Raw genomic sequence first — 19,806 nt, 5'->3', positions numbered from 1 at the left:
TGAGCCAGGATTTGAACCTGGTTCAGTCTGTTCTTTTGGGCCAAGCAACCTGGCAACCTTTAGAATTTGCAGAAGAGTTTCGAGTGAAGGCAACTCAGTGTAAGCATTTTCAGATGCAGGAAGAGAGCCAGTAGGAATTGGTGTCACAGATTGAAGGAAGGAAAGTTTCAGGAAGGGAGTGATCAATAATGCCAAATGCCACAGAGATGTGATAAGGAACAGGACATGTCCACTTAGACCGAATACCCAGGAGGTCCCTTGTGGCCTTTGCAGGGCAGTGGAATGGGCGGGGTGGGGTGTGGCGCTAGCCGGCAGCGACGGGAGGAGTCCCTTGTAAGCAAAGGGACAAAGACGGGGATCATGGAAGACTCTTTCCCAAGCCTGGCTACAAAGGTGGGGAGAGAAGTGGGTCAGAAATACGCAGGTCAGGGGAATTTTCTTGTTATGGCTTGTTTTGTTTTGGGGATGGGACTGATGACATAAAACACAGTGACCATCCTCAGCTTATCTACAGATCAGCAGGGGAGGGGAGCACACCTCAACTTCACCAGCCACTCCTCACCCAGATGACAGTAGAAGGTTCAAGGCCTGATATAGGCATCACTGGTCCAGTTCGCTTTCTTCTTTGGTATCCAGTAATCTGAAGAAAGGAGAGTCACCCTCAGAGAGGGATGAAGGAAGCAAGGAGGGGAGGCTGGAACCAAAATACTATGCCCCCAGGTCTGTCCATTATCCACTACATAGGTTTCTGTTCACCAAAGCTGGCTTGAAATTCCCCTGTGGTAATCTGGACGCGTGTTTCTGCTCCCTTGCATGCATATCCTGCTGTTTTGAACTGAATGTTTGGGTTCTCCCAAAATTCATATGTTAAATCTCTAATCCCCAATGTGATGGTATTCTGAGGTGGTGCTTTTGGGAAGTAATTAGGTCATGAGGGTGAAGCCTTCATGAATGGAATTAGTGGTCTTGAGAGAAGAGACACGAGAGAGATTACCTCTTTCCCCCACATGATGACACAGCAAGAAGGCATCCACCTGAAAACCAGGAAGAGGGTCCTCACCAGTAGCCAAATCAGCCAGTACTTGGATCTTGGCCCTCCCAGGCTCCAGAACTGTGAGAAATACATTTCTGTTGTTTAAGCCACCGGTATGGTATTTGTTATAGCACCCTGAGCTGACTAAGACACCTGCAGAACGCCCTTGAGTGTGAGTGGAATCTGTGAATAGGACGATTATGTAACATTATATACAAAGGGGGAGATTATCCTTGGTGAGCCTGACCTAATCAGGTGAGCCTGTTAAAAGCAGACTTTTCTCCAACTGGTTGCAGAGTGGGAAGTCAGAGATTTGAGGCCTGAGAAGCATTCAACACACCATTACTGCTTTGAAGATGGAGGGAGCTGCATGGCAAGGAATGAGGGGGCCCTAAGAGCTAAAAGTGCCCCTACAGACAGCCAGCAAGTAAACAGAGACCTCAGTCCCACAACTACAAAGAAGTGGTTCTACCAACAACTTGAATGCGCTTCAAAGTGGATTTTTCTCCAGAGCATCTATTCAAGAACTCAGCCTAGCCGATACCATGATTTCAACCTTGTGATACGCTGAACAGAGAACCCAGTGAAGCTACACCTGGATGTCTGACCTGTGGAACTGTGACCTACAGAACTAATAATTGGGTGTTACTTTTAAATTTTATTTATTTATTTTTATATTTATTTTTAGCTGTGTTGGGTCTTCGTTTCTGTGCGAGGGCTTTCTCTAGTTGCAGCGAGCAGGGGCCACTCTTCATCGCAGTGCACGGGCCTCTCACTGTTGCGGCCTCTCTTGTTGTGGAGCACAGGCTCCAGACGTGCAGGCTCAGTAGTTGTGGCTCACGGGCCTAGTTGCTCCGCGGCATGTGGGATCTTCCCAGACCAGGGCTTGAACCCATGTCCCCTGCATTGGCAGGCAGATTCCCAACCACTGCACCACGAGGGAAGCCCGGGTGTTATTTTTTAAAAAGAAAAGGGAAAGGAAAAGATTAGCAAACATATAGCAGGAGAAACTAGCCAAAATTAAACACACAGAAAGAAGACTGAAAGAAATGAACAGAGTATCAGTTTGGACAGGTGTGGGGCAACTACCAGGGGCCTAACATATGCATAATTGGAGTCCCTGGAGATGAGGCTGTTAGGGTGGAAAATTTCTGAAGAAATAATGGGCAAAAATTTTCAAATTTGATGAAACGTACATACCCACAGATCAAACAATCTCAAGAAAATTCAAGCACACACAAAAAATCCCACAAAGAAAATGACACCAAAGTATAGTGTAATCAATTTGCTCCAAACCAGTGATAAAGAGAACATCTTTAAAGCAGTCAGAGAAGAAAAAGACACACAGGCACAGAGAAATAAAGATAAGGATGACAGTCCATTTTAAATTGGGAACCATTCAAACCAAAAGACAGTGGAACAACATCTTTAAATACCTCAAGAAAAAAATAATGCCAACTTGAATTCTGAACAAAATAAAAGTTATCTCTCAAAGATGAAGGTAAACAAAAACAGGAAGATTTTATCACCAGGAAACCTCCACTATAAGAAATTTTAAAGGAAATCCTTCGGGTAGAAGAAAGATGATACCAGATAGAAATCTGGATCCACATAAAGGAATGAAGAACACCAGCAGTGAGAACTAATTGAGTAAATCTATAAGACTTTTGCTTAAGAAGAAAACTGAGTGCTGATAATCAAAAATAACACTGTAGTGTGGGTTTATACACAGAACATACGTAGAAGGAAAATGTTTGCTAACAGTAGCACAAATGCCAGGAGGAGAGAGATGGCAGCATACTGTTGTAACTCTTATACTATATGTGAAGTGATATAATAATACACTTGAAGCTAGAATGTGTAAAGATGTAGACTCTGAACCTTAAAACCACCACTAAAATAACACGACAAGATATAGGTAGCTAATACATCAACCAAGGGGAGGAATGGAATCATAAAAAATAAGTAATGTAAAAGAAGGTAGTAAAATAGGGGGAAAAAAGAACATGTGGGATAAATAGAAAATAATAGCAAGATGGTAGATTTGCTCCCAATCAAACCAATAACATTAAATGTACATCAAAGGTAGAGATTTGAGACTGGATAAAAATGGAAGAGCCAAGGATAAACTGCCTATAAAAAACCAACTTAAATATAAAGAGACAAATAGATGAAAAGGAGAAGTATGGAAAGAGGTATTCCATGCTGAAATGAATAGAAGGCTGAGTGGCACTATTAATATTGAATAAAGTAGACTTCAGGGAAAAGAATATTACCAGGGATAGAGGTTCATTTCATAACGATAGTGGAAAATTCATCAAAATGATAAACAATCCTAAACATTTATATACCTAATAACAGAGCTTCAAAATACACAAAGCAAAATGATGACAGAGCTGAAAGGAGAAAGACAAGTCCCCAATTATACTCTGAGATTTCAATAACCTTCTCTCAATTACCGATAGAACAGTAGACAGAAAATCAGTAAGGCTATAGCATACCTGAACAATGCTATCAACAAACTTGAACTATGACACTGTAGAATATTCCACACAGAAACGGCAGAAAAGGCATTCTTTTTAAGCACATATGAGAGATTCACCAAGACAGCCCTTGGTGTGGGTCATAAGACGAAGTCTCAATAAATTTGAAAGGATTCAAGTCATCCAAAGTATGTTCTCCAACCACAATGGAATTAAATTAGAAATAAAATCAGAAAGATCTCTGGAAAGTCCCAAATACTTGCAAACTAAAAAAACACATTTCTAAATAATCAAGGGGACACAAGAAATCAAAAAGGGAAACCTGAAAATATTGTGAACTCAATGAAGATGAAAACCCAATATATCAAAATTTGTAAATTATATATCTAAAAGCAGTACATAGAGGAAAATTTACTGTACTAAGTGCACACTAGAAAAGCAGAAAGACTTCAAATTAATGACATTAACTAATTAAATCCAGTGTAAGCAGAAGAGAAATAATAATGGTCAGAGTAGAAATCAACTGTATATCCTTCTGCGAAAAGAGAGTCAAGCCATACCTCACACTATATACAAAAATTAAATTAAATGGATCATAGACTTAAATATAAAACCTACAACTATAAATCTTTTTAGAATAAAATGTAAGAGAGAATCTTTGTGACCTTGGGTTATGCAAAGATTTTTTAGATAACACTCACAATACGGTCCATAAAAGAAAAAAATATGAATTGGACTTCTTGAAAATTAAGAACATCTAATATTCAAAAGACATTGTTAAGAGAAGCAAAACAAGCCACAAATTGTGAAGAAAAAATTGCAAATCACATAGCTGAAAAAACTGTATCCAGAATATATAAAAACTCTCAAAATTCAATAAAAAGAAGACCAAAAAAACCCAAATGATGAAAGATTGGAATATATATTTTATCAAAGAATATACACAGATGTCAAATAAACAAAAAGATGCTCAACATTATAACATCATTAGTTATTAGGGAAATGCAAATTAAAACCACGAGATACCACTGTGTACCTACTATAATGCATACTATTAAAAAAACTGACCATACCAAGGGTTGGCAAGGATGTGGAGAAACTGGATCTCTAAGACACCACCGACGGGAATATAAAATGGTAAAACCACTTTGGAAAACAGTTTGGAAAACTTTTAAACAGTTTTAAAAAGTTAAACACATAGCTACCATATGACTCAGGCATTCCACTCCTAGCTATGTGCCGAGAGGACTAAAAGCAGAAGGCCATACCAAGACTTGTACAAATGTGCACAGTAGTTTCATTTATAACAGCCAAATCCTTGGGGAAAAACCCCCGAAGTCTCTCAATAGGTAAATGGATAAACTGTGGTATTTACACAGTGGAATTCTATTCACCAATAAAAAGGAATGGACTATTGCCATGTTGGATAGATCTCAAAAAAGCCATGCTGAGTAAAAGAAGCCAGATAAAAGTAGAGTATATATGATTCCATCTGTATCAACCTTTAGCAAATACAAACTGATCTTTAGGGACAGAGTGGGGACTGGGGTGTGGGTGCAGAGGGCTAGGTGGAGGGGATGACAAAGGGGCACCAGGAAACTCCAGGGGATGGTGGACACGTCTGCCGTCTGGACTGTGGTGATGGTTTCACATGTGCATACACATGTCGAAACTCACCAAACTGTACACTTTCAATATGTGTAGTTTAATCTTTATTAATTACACCAAATAAAGATGTTTCAATACAGAATACCATACACTTTTTTTTGTTTCATATTTTCTTGGCATAAATATTTCAGTCCTTTTATTTTCAACCTTTTAGGATTTTTTTTTTTTTTTTTTGCCACGTGTCATGAGGGATCTTAGTTCCCCGACCAGGGATTGAACCCGTTGAGGAACTAAGATCCCTGCAATGGAAGTGTGAAGCCCTAACCACTGGACCACCAGGGAATTCCCTAGTATTCTTCTATTTTAGGTGTGTACTTTGTAAAACAGTCTAAAGCTAGATTTTACATCATACAATGTGCACTTAATAAATACTGTGTGACTGTTTAATAAATGAATCCAGTCTGCTAATCTAAATCTGTGATTCAGTCTAAGAGTTTAGTTCATGTACATTCATTATGACATATTTAAATTCATTTCTTTTTTTAAAAAAATTTATTTATTTATTTTTGGCTGTGTTGCTGCGCGCGGGCTTTCTCTAGTTGCGGCGAGCGGCAGCTCGGCTACTCTTCGTTGTGGTGTGTGGGCTTCTCATTGCAGTGGCTTCTCTTGCTGCAGAGCATGGGCTCTAGGCACACAGGCTTCAGTAGTTGTGGACGCGGGCTCAGTAGTTGTGGCGCACAGGCTTAGATGCTCTGCGGCATGTGGGATCTTCCCTGACCAGGGCTGGAACCTGTGTCCCCTGCACTGGCAGGCAGATTCTTAACCACTGCGCCACCAGGGAAGTCCCTGAATTCATTTCTAATACCTTATTTTATTCTTTCAATTTCTTCCATATCCCTACCTCCTCCCTTCCTTCTTTCCTCTCTCTTCCTCTTCCTGTTTTCTTTTTCCTTTCTCCCTCTTTTGCTTTCATTTATATAAATTTTTCTTAACCCCTCTTTTCAACTTTTCCCCTTACTGGTTCAGAACTCTATTTTATTGGTAATTCTAAAAATGTTAACATGTATAGTTTAACTTAACCAAGTCTGAAATTACACAATGTAAAACATCTTTACTCTCTTATTGGTGAATAGAATTCCACTGTATAAATACCACAATTTATCCATCTACTTACAATATAAGGACCTCACTCACAGTGGCTTATTTCCTTGTGTGTGTAGCAGTTTCACATTTTATTCACCAAGTGGACACAAGTACTGTAGCATTTTAAGTTGAATTTTCAGACTGTAGCGGTAGCAGGCATTCCAGCTCCCTGATTGAGGCAGGGCGGATTGAGGTGAGGATTTCCTAAGGGAGGACTGGTTCCCTTCCCACCTTCTCTCAGAGCCAAAGCACAATAGGCCAGACTCCTGCAGGGTGAGCTTTTTTCCCTTCCTAATTTGTCTAGTGAGGGTGTTGCCCTTCAGAAATTCCAGATTTATGAAGGGTTCTCTGATCTCATCTCCCACCCTCTTTAGGCACTGGGCTTGTAATAGGGAAGAACAAATCTGACTCCATATTAGATCTGTTTCTTTTGCTTTGCTGCCTGTGCTTAGTCATGCTGGCTCTGCACCTTTTGTAAAAGAATGTTGCCTATAGCCTGAACTATACAGGATAGCCTATTCTCAAGGCGCTGACCTTTAAGAAGGTCATTCTTATACAGAAAAAATGTTGCAGAACAGAGAAAAGCATTTGTCTTGTTGGAGGTTTACAGGAACAGCCTAACCTGACCTACACCCACAGCTGCAAGAACAAAGGATTTCGACACCAAGAAGTTTGCAACAACTAACCGCGCCCCTCCCTTACCTTGCCTTTAAAAATGCTTTGCTGAAACCCTTTGAGCAGCTGGGGGTCTTGTGGGCACAAGCCACCCATCTCCTTGCGTGGCCCTGCACTAAACCTTTCTCTACTCCAAACTCCGAAATCTCCGTTTGTTTGGCCTCGCTGGGCATCATGCACACGAACTTTCGATTGGTAACAGGTTTTGTCTCCTGACCCTCTCGTGTGTGGATTTGGATTACTTCCTATGCATTTTTAATTTACCAGAAATATTAAAAAGTTCACTATTCTCCAAGCTTTCTGGTTAACAGTGTGGCAACTAAGAGTGCAGTTTTGGGATTCAGAGTGTCTGCATTCAAACCAATACTCTACTACTTACTTCCTGTGGCTCTGGGCAAATTAACAGAAATCTCTGTACCTCAATTTCCTCACGTGTAGAGGGAGAGGCAATAATAGTACCTGTCTCCCAGTTACTGTGGGCCTTAAATACATGGATCTATCTAAAGAGCTTAGGACTGTGCGTGGTAGACAGTAAGAACTCAAACATTAGCTGCTATTACTGCTACTACTTGTGTGCTTAAAGAAAATGTTCTGAGGTTATATCGCACTCTATTCTACAAAGGGGTTGATACCTTACAGCATGAGTTTTCTTAATAAACCATTTTCAGCTTTCATGTGACATTACATAGCTTATTCCTATCAGGATGTAACTAAACAAAATAACAAGTATTTGATATCTACCATTTATTTCTCTGTTTTTCTTCTTTTTGGGAAATATTCTCTCTTGAAGTTAGATCTCCAAAGTCTATTTTTCAATTATAAATTATTTTATATTCTGTTGGAATAGGAGATACTCCTACACAGAGAAGAATCTACCACTTCAACGTAGCATAACATTTTGTGTTTTAAGACAAAATGATGCCAACAGCTGGTTCATTTCAGCTAGACTCAGAACACATCCATACGTGTATGTCAAGCCCTGGAACCATCACTCATACCACATGGGCTGGCACTGCTCCACTAATGACATTTGAACACAATAAACTCCAAGTTCAAGTCTCCGCAGATAACACAGTTCACGTTTCTTAAATACCTGGCGAATGAAGCTTGGCGGCTGAAGCCGACATTCTCTTAGGAGATGAAACTGCAGGTTTATTAGCATCTTGATCTTTCTGTACTTCTTTCTTTGTTCCTATACACAGTTTAAAAAGAGAAAAAGAAACAAAGAGAGTTCATTACAACTGAAACAAACACAGACTGTGTGTGCAAAGGGAGGCTTAACAAAAGGCACAGAGAACAAATAATATTTGGGTGATTTGTTGCTATGGCCACCACCCCCTGTGCTTCAGGAATGACACACTTGTTTAGAGCAGAGGGAATTTCGTTTTGAGTGGTCAGAGGAATAAGTACACTGCTGTCTCTGATTTGATGAAAACCACCCCTATCTCTGGAGGTCACCGCACCCCAACGACCCTGACAAACTATCTGGGAATTAAAACTGTGCTGTCCTCAGTCTGCCTGCCTCCTTCTGCCAAAACAAATTTTCGTGACATGGAGAAGGAAGCTGTAGCCGAATCTAACTGCTGACGACTCCACCATCATGACAGTCGAGCCGCGGGGGACACAGTCTGCCTCTAATTAATTTCCACGCAGCTGGTCCACCGAGGTGACCTGGACAGCCTCTGAGCTCGCTCTCTGCTGCAGCTGAGCCTTTGTAGAACCTGCTGGCAGAGCCGGCTGCAGCAGCACGGGACAGCCTGGGCTCGGGCCACGTCTAAGACCAGGCACTCAGGACACAGCACCGTTTCTCCCTTGTGTGCTGGGCACAGACCCTCCCCGTCACATCCCCTTCATCAGAAAGTCCAAGAATGATGGATGGAAGATCAGGAATAACGCCGACCTGGGTGTACCTAGACCCGTCTCCGCCTCAGCACAGTTTATTATGTCGTTTCAGAAATAAACCCTCGAGATGGTGATGGCTCCTTAGAAGCGGAACACAAACTTCCCACTTTGCCCCACGCCCTGCACCCTTACTCCTCTTCCAGAGGTAACCAGCTAGCAATTTGGCGTTTACGCTTCCAAACCTTCTTCTAGGTATTTCTAAGTATATCTACCCAAATACAAATACAGCTATTAATTAGCTAAATGCATCCCATACTGCAATTTCTTTTTACGTACCCACACTTCTGAAGATCTTTTTCATACCATGTATTCATAGGTCTTTAAAAAAATGCCACATCATATTAATGGGCAAAGATGTACCATAATTTACCCATCCTCCTGTTGACGAACGTTTAGAGTGTTTGCACGTGTTAGCTGTTAAAATAGCTAAATGTGCGATAATAAACATACTTCTACTTGTTTCTTTGTACGCATGTACCAGTATCTTTACAGGATAAACGCACAGATACACTTTTGCTGGATTAAGATCCTGCTCATTTGCAACATTACCAGACACAGCCCAACTGTCCTCCATAAAAGGCAACTAAATTTACACTCCCAACCAAGTGTAGGAGGCCAGTTCTTCCTACACGCCCCATGCCCTACCGACACTGAAGTCTCATCATTTCAATTTTTGCCAGACACTTAGAATCTTTTCACATTGGTCATGTGCATTTCTTTATTTGAAAATTGCCTAATTAAACCCTCTGCCCATTTTTCTTACTGGTGTGTAGGAACTCTTCATTTATGCTGGATATTAATCCCTTGCCTGCTATACAAATTGTATTTTCCAGCCTTTCACTTTTTACAACTTATTTAGAGTACCTTTCCTTCTACAGTAGTTTTAAAATATTTAAATGTTCAAATATGTCAACTTTTCCCTTACAGCTTTAAAAGCACTATTACAGATCATTTATACGTATGTGTGCGTGCAAGTGTGTGTGCGTGTGTGTGTGTGTGGATGACTGGGGAGAGATCATTTCCAGGCTTTGGAGAGGGAGGCACGTATCTGGAGCCAACCTCTCTGTCCCTGTCTCCTCTTCTGGCCGCCTGACTGGGCTACTGCTTCTCCCGACACCATCGGACCTGCCTCACCGCTCTCTATCCTTGTCCACCTGTCTCCTGCGGCTCTTCCCACACACCTGTGAGCACCTCCTCTGTTTGGACAAACTGTTGGAGTCTCGTTGGTTTACCTCTTCTTTGCATGTCTAGCCACTACTTTTTTCTTCCTACTCTCAAAAAAGGTGCTTCACGCATTTAGCGAACATACCCCAAGCCCTTCCCGTCTCAGCAAACGGCTCCACCCTTCACTCACTGTGCTCAGGCCGAACACACAAGGAGTCACCTTGTTTGGCTCCCAGCCCCCATTCAGTCCATCAGCAAAGCTTGTTGGATCTCCTCGGTGAACATCTCCCAGGTCTGATCACTTCTTCCCCCTCCCCACTGCCCCTGCAGAGCCCAGGTCACCATCGCCCCTTCCTCCTTCTTCAAGGCCTCCCACCGGCTCTGCTACCACCACCGCCGCCCCTCTACTGCATATGCCCCCAGGGCAGCAGGTGAATGAACTTCAACCCAACTTAGAGCAAGTCATTCCCAATCTCAAAACCCTCCTCTCACCTCCCAAGCTACTCAGAGTGAAATGCAGACTCCTCGCCACACTAACAAGGCCCTACAGACCAGCGCTACCCAACAGAAATACAATGTGAGCCACTTATGTAATTTCAAATTTTCTACCAACAACATGTAAAATGTACGAAGTCCAGTGCGATTACCTGTAATAATACGTTTTATTTAAACCAACGTGCTGAACATCACTTCAGTGTCCAGCACTGGTCATACTTCAAGGGCTCACTGACTGATTGTGGGCCAGTGAACAGCACAGCCCAGAAGTGCTGGTCCCTAGGCTACATCAGACACCTGTGGGAGTTCATTTTATGTGTCAACCTGATGGGGCTACGGTTGCCCAGACATTTGGTCATACCTTATTCTAGATGAGAGTAACATTTGAACTGGTAGACTGAGTAAAGCAGACTGTCCTCCCCAGTGTGAGGGGGCCTCATACAATCTGTTGAAGGCCTGAGTAGAACAGAAGGTTGGGTAAGATGGAACTTCAGCTGCCTGACTGGTTGATCTGGGACATCAGTCTTCTGCCCTTGGACTGGAACCTACACCATGGGCTCACTGACTGCAGGTCTTGAGACTTCTCAGCCTCCATAATCATGTGAGCCAATTCCTCACAATAAATCTCTTTTTATATATATGTATTCTATATTCTATAATATATATAATATATACTATACTATACTATATATGTACTCTATACTATATTCTATAATTATATATATACTATATATGAGTATATATAAAGTATAGACATAATTACATATTTAAAATATATAATATATTTTTATATATTATATATATTTATAAATATATTAAAATATATTAAAATCTATATATTTAAAAATATATTTATATATTTATTATAATTATATATTAAAATATATTATATAAAGTATATATGTAATAGTATATATGTTATTCATAATAAATATAATAGGATATTCTGTATTATAAATGTATTAATACATAAATATATATTATTTTCCTATATAAAATATGCTATGTATGTACGTATATATCTCCTACTGGTTCTGTGTCTCTGGAGAACCCTAGCTAATACACACACACACACACACACACACACACACACACACACACCTCTGCACCTGCTCACACACTCCAGCCACACTGCCAGCCTTGCTGGTGCTCAGACTCGTTGTACTTCCTCCCATTCTGGTCACGTTAGCTTGAGCTCCTTCTGCGTGGAATATGCTTCCCCGAGACCTTAGGCTTGGTTCACTCATCTGCTCATTCAGGTCTCTGCGCAGATGGCAATCTTCAGGGAGGCTGTGCCTGACACTCCAGGTAAAACAGCCCTCCTGCCACCTGCCACTCTGCCCCTCACCTGCTTCATTCTTCTTCACAGCACTTGTCACCGCCCAAAACATCCACACATCTGTTTGTTTACTGTCCACCTTCCCCACTAGGACATAAACTTCAAGCAGAGGACACACCCTGCCCTGGACAGCGTGGCCATTCAGTCTAGGCCCCACTGTCCGCCCATCTCCTACCGGGCTCTTTTCAAGGCAGGCCATGTCCAGGCATTTGGGGGTTACAGAAGGCTGGACCGGCGGGGTCCTGAAAGCCCAGCCCTGACTCCACTCCACTGAAGCCACGCCCACTCTGCAGAGTATCCCACTTATGGATCATCTCACTCTTCTATTGCCTCCCTCTGCTCAGATTTTAGGTTTCAACGAACACAGAAAGTCAGCCAGACTCCTAGGAACTCAGAAGGGAAGAGTTAAAGGCCAAAGTGTGTGCTAAACACCACACTTTAAGGGGTAACTAAACGTAAGTATTTATTCAGAGTCTCAAGAGTTTCCATCCAGCCTTCATGGAGTGCTATCTGGCAGCTTCCATCAAAAATTTAAACAGTGACAGACTTGACCCAGCAATTCTGCTTCTACAGATCTCTCTTTGGAATACTTCTGCAAGTGTGAAAAGATGCACATTTAAAGACATTTCATACATTATTCACAACAACAGAGATGTATAAATAACCAAAAATGCACACAGGGGAATGACTAAATAAACTACTGTATAACCACATGATGTAGCACTACGCCACCATTAAAAAGAATGAGGCTGTTCTGTATTATACTGGCATGGAAAGATGTCCACGAGAAATAAATTAAAAAGCTAGCCGTTGAACAGTATGCACGGTATTATCCCATATTTATGACGCAAAAATGTTACCTGTATTATAGTTGTAAATATATAAAAATAACTGAAAGGCCATTTACTAGTTTTTTTTTTCCATTTACTAGCTTTTAAATGTTTTTAATAATGGTTACTTCTGAGAAGCAGGATCAAGGGAATTTTACTTTTTATTTTAATATGCTTCTGCATTATCTCCACTTTTAATGATGAGCACACACATTACTTTTATAATAAAAAATAAAAGGCCTGAAACCAAAACCAAAATGAAAATAATCTATCAGCTCTCTGAAAGGATAAGGAAGGAAACCAGCCTAGTGCAACCAATTCTACGAGAATCACTTTGATCGGAAGTTCCACGACCCTTCCCCCAGGAACACAGTGCTGCCTGGAGAATTCCTGTGTGGTTCTGGGAGCTCTTGACGGCACAGAAAATTAAGGCGATTAGTCAAGACTTACAGCTGTTCTTGCAGTTTTCTTGCAATCTGGACTCAGCTTAAATGTTTTTTGAGTATACCGTCAGCTTTCGTTTTACTCTGTAAGATCCCAGAGTACCCAGCAATGCCAGTTTTGGTCTCACGGTTTTCCTGCTGCCCCTCTGGCCACTCTCCCTTAGTCCTTTCCCTACGCCTAGTAAAGCTGCCCCAGGATTCTGTCTCGACCTTCTCCAGGCCACTCTTCTGGATGAGCCTGTCCATTCGGCGTGCTTATACCACTGAATTATACCCACTGATGACTATAGAAATCTGTTATTTCCAATCCAGATGGGCCCAGACACCTCTCCTGAGATCCAGACCCGTTTCAAGGTGTCAACTAGACATGACCACTTACCTACTGGATGACCAGATCATCACACCCTACACGGAGCTAATTATCTTCCTCTCCAATCCACTCCTCTTCCAATATCTGCTTTCCTGGCCACCCGTCCCCCTAGTCACTGAGACCAGAAGCTAGTGAGTCCTCGGCCTTATCCTCCCAAATCTAATCGGTTACTAAGTCTCTCTGATTCTGCCCCTTTATCCACCCTCACGGTTTCCCTTAGCTAAGTCCTCCTCATTTCTTGCTGGGACAACTAGGAAAGTCTCCTAAGTGATTTCTCAGTCTGTGTCTCACATTCATCCTTAGTCAATTCACCCTGCTTACAGCTGCCAGGACGACCTTTCAAATTACGTGATTTTACTTTTAAACGCTTTCCAGGGGCTTCCCTGGTGGCGCAGTGGTTGAGAGTCTGCCTGCTAATGCAGGGGACACGGGTTCGAGCCCTGGTCTGGGAGGATCCCACATGCCGCGGAGCAACTGGGCCCGTGAGCCACAACTGCTGGGCCTGCGCATCTGGAGCCTGTGCTCCGCAACGGGAGGGGCCGTGATAGTGGGAGGCCCGCGCACCGCGATGAAGTGGGTGGCCCCCACTCGCCGCGGCTGGAGAAGGCCCTCGCACAGAAGCAAAGACCCAACACAGCAAAAATAAATAAATAAAATAAAATAAAAGCTTTCCAAAGCTTTCCCTGGTCTTCAGTAGGAAGCCCCAGTTCTGTGTTGTGGAACAGGCAAGCTCCAGGATTGCACTTCCTCTGCTGCGTGTCCCCTGCTGTGACACCGTGGTCCCCTACGATGCTCTGTGCTCCCACTGTGCTGTCTCGTAGTCTGGAGGGCTCAGTCTCTCCCTCAGCTGCTTGGCCCACCTCATCATCCTCAAATTCAGCTCATCCCCTCTCTTAAGCCCTTCTGTATGAGTTTCTGGTTTGCCCCTGGTACAAATTACCATGACCTTGGTGGTTAAAAACAACACACATTTATTCTCCTACAGCTCTGGGGTGGGGGGTTGTCAGAAGTAGGAAATCAGTCTCACTGGGCTACTGTCAATGTGTCAGCAGGGCTGGTTCCTTCTGGAGGTTCTGGTGGAGAATCCGCTTCCAGCCTTCCTTGGCTGTGGTCCTTCCTCCACCTTCAAGGCACTTCACTCTGGGCTCTGCTTCCATCATTACATCTCCTTATCCTCCAACTCCTCCCTCCTTCCTCTTATAAGGACCTTGTGATTACACTGGGTCTATCTGGATCACTCAGCACACTGTCCCCATCTCAAGAGCCTTAACTTCATCGCATCAGCAAAGTCCCTGTGGCCATGCAACGTAACATTCATAGGTTCCAGTGACTAGTACATGGACATATTTGGGGGCCATTATTCAGCCTATCACACCTTCTCTGTCTACCTGAATGAAAAAATGAAGAAACTCTTTTTGCTCACCAAAAAGGTACTCAGTACTTGGCCTATATGAGCACCCTGAATCCCTGTCACTTATTTATGAAGCTTTTCCTAATTTCATCAACTCCTCTTGAATAGCAGTCTTTCCTTAGAGCCCATTCAGCTTTCCCTGTTTTCTTTCACCCAGCGTAGACTGTATGCCTCTCGTGGATGGATGTCTTTTATCTGGCCTGACCAGCTTCTATTTACTGAACCCATTGCTGACCTTTGGGGAACCAACTCTTCCCTGCTCTTGGTCCATGTGGTTGGGTGGGGCTGACCTGCCTGGATCTGGAGGTGGGCATGTGACCTAGGCCTGGCCAATCAGAGCTCTGCATCACACCCGTGTGACAGAGCATCCTGGCTTAGCAATAAAAAGATCCAACCTGGGATAATGAGAACCCTACCTTGAGAATTTTGCTGGAATTACTAAAGAAGAATTCTTTTTCTGATAGATACTTAGACTGGTGGGATGTAAATCCGAACTGCCTTTGACCAATAGAAAAGAATTCTTTTTCTGATAGCTACCTAGGCTGGTGGGACGTAAATCTGAACTGCCTATGACCATCTTTGACCAAAGGGGAGAGCCTTTGTGAACAAGAAGCTAACCAAGGGGAAAGAAGGGCCAAGAGTTGGAAAACATCGATGATGACCTTGTTTAAGTACCGTGTACAGCCTCACCTTACATTAGCATCATCTCCTGAACTTATCAGTTATATGAGCCAAAATCTCTCTGATCTTTTGCTTTCTTTTTTGCTAAGGCAGTTTGAATTGGGTTTCTGTAACTTGCAACCAAACAAGACCTGAATTACAGGATGCCAGCCAGTGGAAATAGCTCCTTAATGAATACATATACACACTCATCTCTCATGGGGCTGTATATTGGCCAAAACTACTCCTTGTGTACCTTACACAGGCTGAGATTCAGAGCTATATAAACGAATGTGTATATACAAGATCCAGAGCCCTATCATTGGGGTGGAAGGAAGAAGGCGGCAGGTGGGGAAAGAAATGCCAGCCTCACTCTGGTCTCAGACAAGAAGTCATAGAGTTTCATTTGAAACATGGTCACAGATGGTAGTCACCCATTTCCAGACGATCCCTACACAGTCAAATGGCCCTAAAGCGTTTCACCATAAATAGAGCAGCAGAACGCCACCCTAAGGCCTAAGCTGGAAGGTGCTCCCTGGCAAAGTGTACAGAGCTCCTTGGAAGAGGGAAGAATAGCGAGCGAGCTCAGCTTCTCATGCGGACAAGGTCTTCCACGGTGATCTGAGTGACCCTGACAAGTGTTTGTGTTTTATTCCAAGACCCACCTTGTGGTTTATTACAACCTGTTCATCACGATGCTTAAGGCCAAGCCCACCTGTGTGGGACCTGTGAGAATGTGACTAAAGCTGCCCAATCAAGAGCGATGGATGAGCACGAGGCTGTCCTCTTAAAACAATATGATGGGCTTCCCTGGTGGCGCAGTGGTTGGGAGTCCGCCTGCCGATGCAGGGGACGCGGGTTCGTGCCCCGGTCCGGGAGGATCCCACATGCCGCGGAGCAGCTGGGCCCACGAGCCGTGGCTGCTGAGCCTGCGCGTCCGGAGCCTGTGCTCCGCAACGGGAGAGGCCACAGCAGTGAGAGGCCCGCGTACCACAAAAAAAAAAAAAAAAAAAAAATGACGACAAATGTCAATGGCTAAGTCAGGATCCTCACTGAGCACATCAAAATGGAAAGAAAAATTCAATTTAAGATAACGGTTAGAAGAATGCTATATACTTTTTTTTACAATACGCACATCAAAAAAAAATCAAAGGGAATTTGCAGAGGCTCTTAACCTCACCCACAATAGGCCACAAATCCCTGCAAATCAATCTTGGTAGAAGTAAGAAAAGATAAGAAAAAAAGGATAAAGAAATATGCACAATAACTGACTTTATCCCCCAACCGTCTAACCTTCTCACTCCATCCACCTGTGAAAGCACAGGTAACGGGGCTAATTCTTCCCCCAGCCCTACAGACCCCACCCAAACAACATGAAAAGCCATGTTGGGAAGATGAAGGGGAGCAAGAAGAAAAAAGAAAGGTCAGCGTGGCAACAACGAGTGCTATGAGCATCAGGAAGGGAATTGGAGGAGGTGATTAGGAAAAAATGAACTATGTCATCAGGAAGTAGGGATTCTGATGTCACTTACGAGACAAACAGAATGAGGGAACATTTCAAGGGAAGATTTATAGGGGTTGAATAGGATGAAGAAAGGAAATGTTATCTAGATACGAATACATCAAATAAAAGAGGAACCTGGATGAGGTATAAATGAGAGACAGAGTGCGTAAGAGAGGATTCAGGAGGGCTTGCAGGGATAAAAGAAGGAAACAGGTTTTAGCTGCTTTAAAAAAAAATCAGCAGGAATATCTGATGTTGGTGAGAATGGAGTTAATGAGGGAGCAATCTGAATACACTCGAGAAAATGCTGGATTTAACCTGTTTAAGGTTCATTCCATGTCAACTCCATTTATTGCACGCACGAGGGCAGACCTTGTAGCTGGAAATTTAAAGTAAAATAAGGAGGTCTCTGTCCTCAAATAGAGACCTACAAAAAAATCAGACTCACAACAGAGACCTAATTACTTCCTGGGATAAAAGCAGGGATGATTTAATTCTGAAGATTGTTATGAAAAGGTAAGGATAAAAGAATGAAGAAGTGGGTTTGGGGGGAAAATATTATATCTGTTTAAAATCTTTGTAATCCCCCAAATATATTCTTATTCATTCATTATTAAGCACCAAGTAGGCACCAAGCACTGTCCCAGTGCAAGAGATACCTCTTTTTGGATCTCTCCTGGTGCACATGACACTCAGTACTCCCAACAATGAACTCTGTCACCTAACGAAACTTCCTCTCAGTCCTATTTTCTCTGTCCCGGTAGATGTGTCTTTTGCCTGAGCCAGTAATGTTGATCGCATCCTTATCCCCTCCCTCATTCTTACTTCTTATATGCAATAAGATGCCAAATCCTATGAAACATACATCTTGTATCTCTCTTAAATTTAGTCCACCTCTTTTTTTCGTAGTCACTGCAACTCCTTAATTCAGATCACTGTCACTTCTCTTGCAGAACTGCACACCACCTCCTACCTTCTCTTCTCTCCAGTGAACTCTGCTCCAACTCATCCTCCAGACCTCAACCTAGAGGTCTCTGGATACTGCTAATATGCTCTGTGGCTACAAGCTCATTGCACTATAGGTTGAAAGCCCTTCACCTGTCCGTGTTCCCCATTAGACAATGCATCACATGAGAATCGCCCACTCAGTAAATACTTGTAAATAAATAGAGCTGGTTATCATTACTAACTAATCACGTTCTTCCTTTGTGGAAAATGAAGTCAACCTTGAGATTAGGTAAATTCCTGATATTCTGAAACCTCTTGTTATTTTCTTCCTCTTTTTCATTTCTTCTGCAGTACCTCTCTCTCCCCACCTAAGAAACAGGCACATCCTAAGTGAGTAATGAGAAATCCCCTTACACACTCTTAGAAGAAAAATAAGTAAAGCTCTGCATATGATGGATCTGTGGGTGGAAAATAATCCAGTTCTGGGGAATCAAGACACTGCGTGATCTATTAGGCACTGAGAAAATGTGAATAAGTAAGTCGTGGTGCAAAAAGTACTTTGTATTTTTGAAACTACCCAAATAGATACTGGGGCTTTATTCATTGTGGCAGTTTTAGTTAGGTAAGCCCAAATGAAAGAAATGGTCTGGGATTATTTGTCTCATTCCATCCAATAATTTACTTTCACATTAATTCAAGAACACAATAAAATTGTGCTTTTCACAGCTAACGTTTTCCCCATATAAATATGGTCTACTTAGTATTAAATGAGTGCCCACACGTTAGTTCCCTGTAGTTTTATTCCAAAGGCTGCATCATCCCTTTCTTATTTTCTGAACTATTCATTCCTTGAAAAATCCAAAGCATTCCCTTATTCATTTGTTCATCATGTATTTATTGGGCGGGTCTACCGTACTTGATGGGGTGTTAGCTGTTGGAGAGTCCAAGGTGAAAGACAAAATCCTTACGTCCAGAAATTCACTAACTAGTGGGACATGTAAGTAGTGACAAGATGATGCATCAGGTGCCAGCCCAGTGGTCTGGCTAAAGATTTCTCAGGGAGCTCAGAGGAAGAGTCAGGTAGGGCCTCACCGAAGAATGTTATGTTTGAGCTGAGGTGTGAACTATGAAGGACAATCACCACGAAGGACAGGACACAACAGGCGTGGGACCATGTGCAAAGGTACAGCACGTTCAGGGGCAGCAGGGTGGGGTATGAGACGTGAGGGTTTGCTCGAGTCCCACCTTCCTGGTCTCTAGCCCTCTACGACCTCCAGCTGCACCAGGCAAATATTAAAAATGCTTAGCATAATGCCAGGCACCTACAAACATGGTACTTATTAACAATATTAACTTAATTGTTATATATGTTTGTTTAGAACCTATGGATTATAAGTGCAGTGCCAGCGTATTAAATCATTTCTGAATCAGGGTGACAAGAATTACACATTCTTCTTTTTCCAATAAGGAATCGAAGATTAGAGAAGTCAGGTAACTGAATTAAAGTCACCCAGGTGTTGCTGGGTCTAACTTCAAAGCTCACTCCCTGTTTCCTCTGCCATCCGAAGTCTGTGTGGTAGAAACTCTCAATTAACAGTGGCTTACTAGTAAAGTTATTCCACTCATTGGAACAAAAATCATGTGGAGACAGAAATATGTCCAAGGTATCTTTGTTTTTTTAAACCTAAAAAGATGTAGCCAATGAATAAGAAAAGGGTCCCGTAACCTTGCTGTTATATTTTCCCAGGTCATGGGCACAGAAGCACTGCAGGCTGGCAGCCCAAGCAGGTGGGTTCTC

The 19,806-nt window shown here is 42.6% G+C and overlaps 1 protein-coding gene across 5 annotated transcripts in view; it reads right to left on the bottom strand.

Moving 5' to 3' along the window:
• Nucleotides 1–19,806, bottom strand: part of MTUS2 (microtubule associated scaffold protein 2) — a 491,802-nt gene that overhangs the window by 124,798 nt on the left and 347,198 nt on the right. For all 5 annotated transcript variants that reach the window (XR_013824765.1, XM_079902571.1, XM_079902570.1 and 2 more), the window contains one exon: nt 8,036–8,134. Coding sequence is in view for 4 of the 5 variants with exons in the window: in XM_079902571.1 (XP_079758697.1) it covers nt 8,036–8,134 (99 nt within the window). In the remaining variant the exon portion in view is untranslated. The remainder of the gene's footprint in view (nt 1–8,035; nt 8,135–19,806) is intronic.

The sequence above is a fragment of the Stenella coeruleoalba genome (assembly GCF_951394435.1).
Source record: "Stenella coeruleoalba genome assembly, chromosome: 18".
Lineage (NCBI taxonomy): Eukaryota > Metazoa > Chordata > Mammalia > Artiodactyla > Delphinidae > Stenella > Stenella coeruleoalba.
Note: the sequence above shows the minus strand (reverse complement) of the source record. Positions and strands in the feature narration are given on the sequence as shown.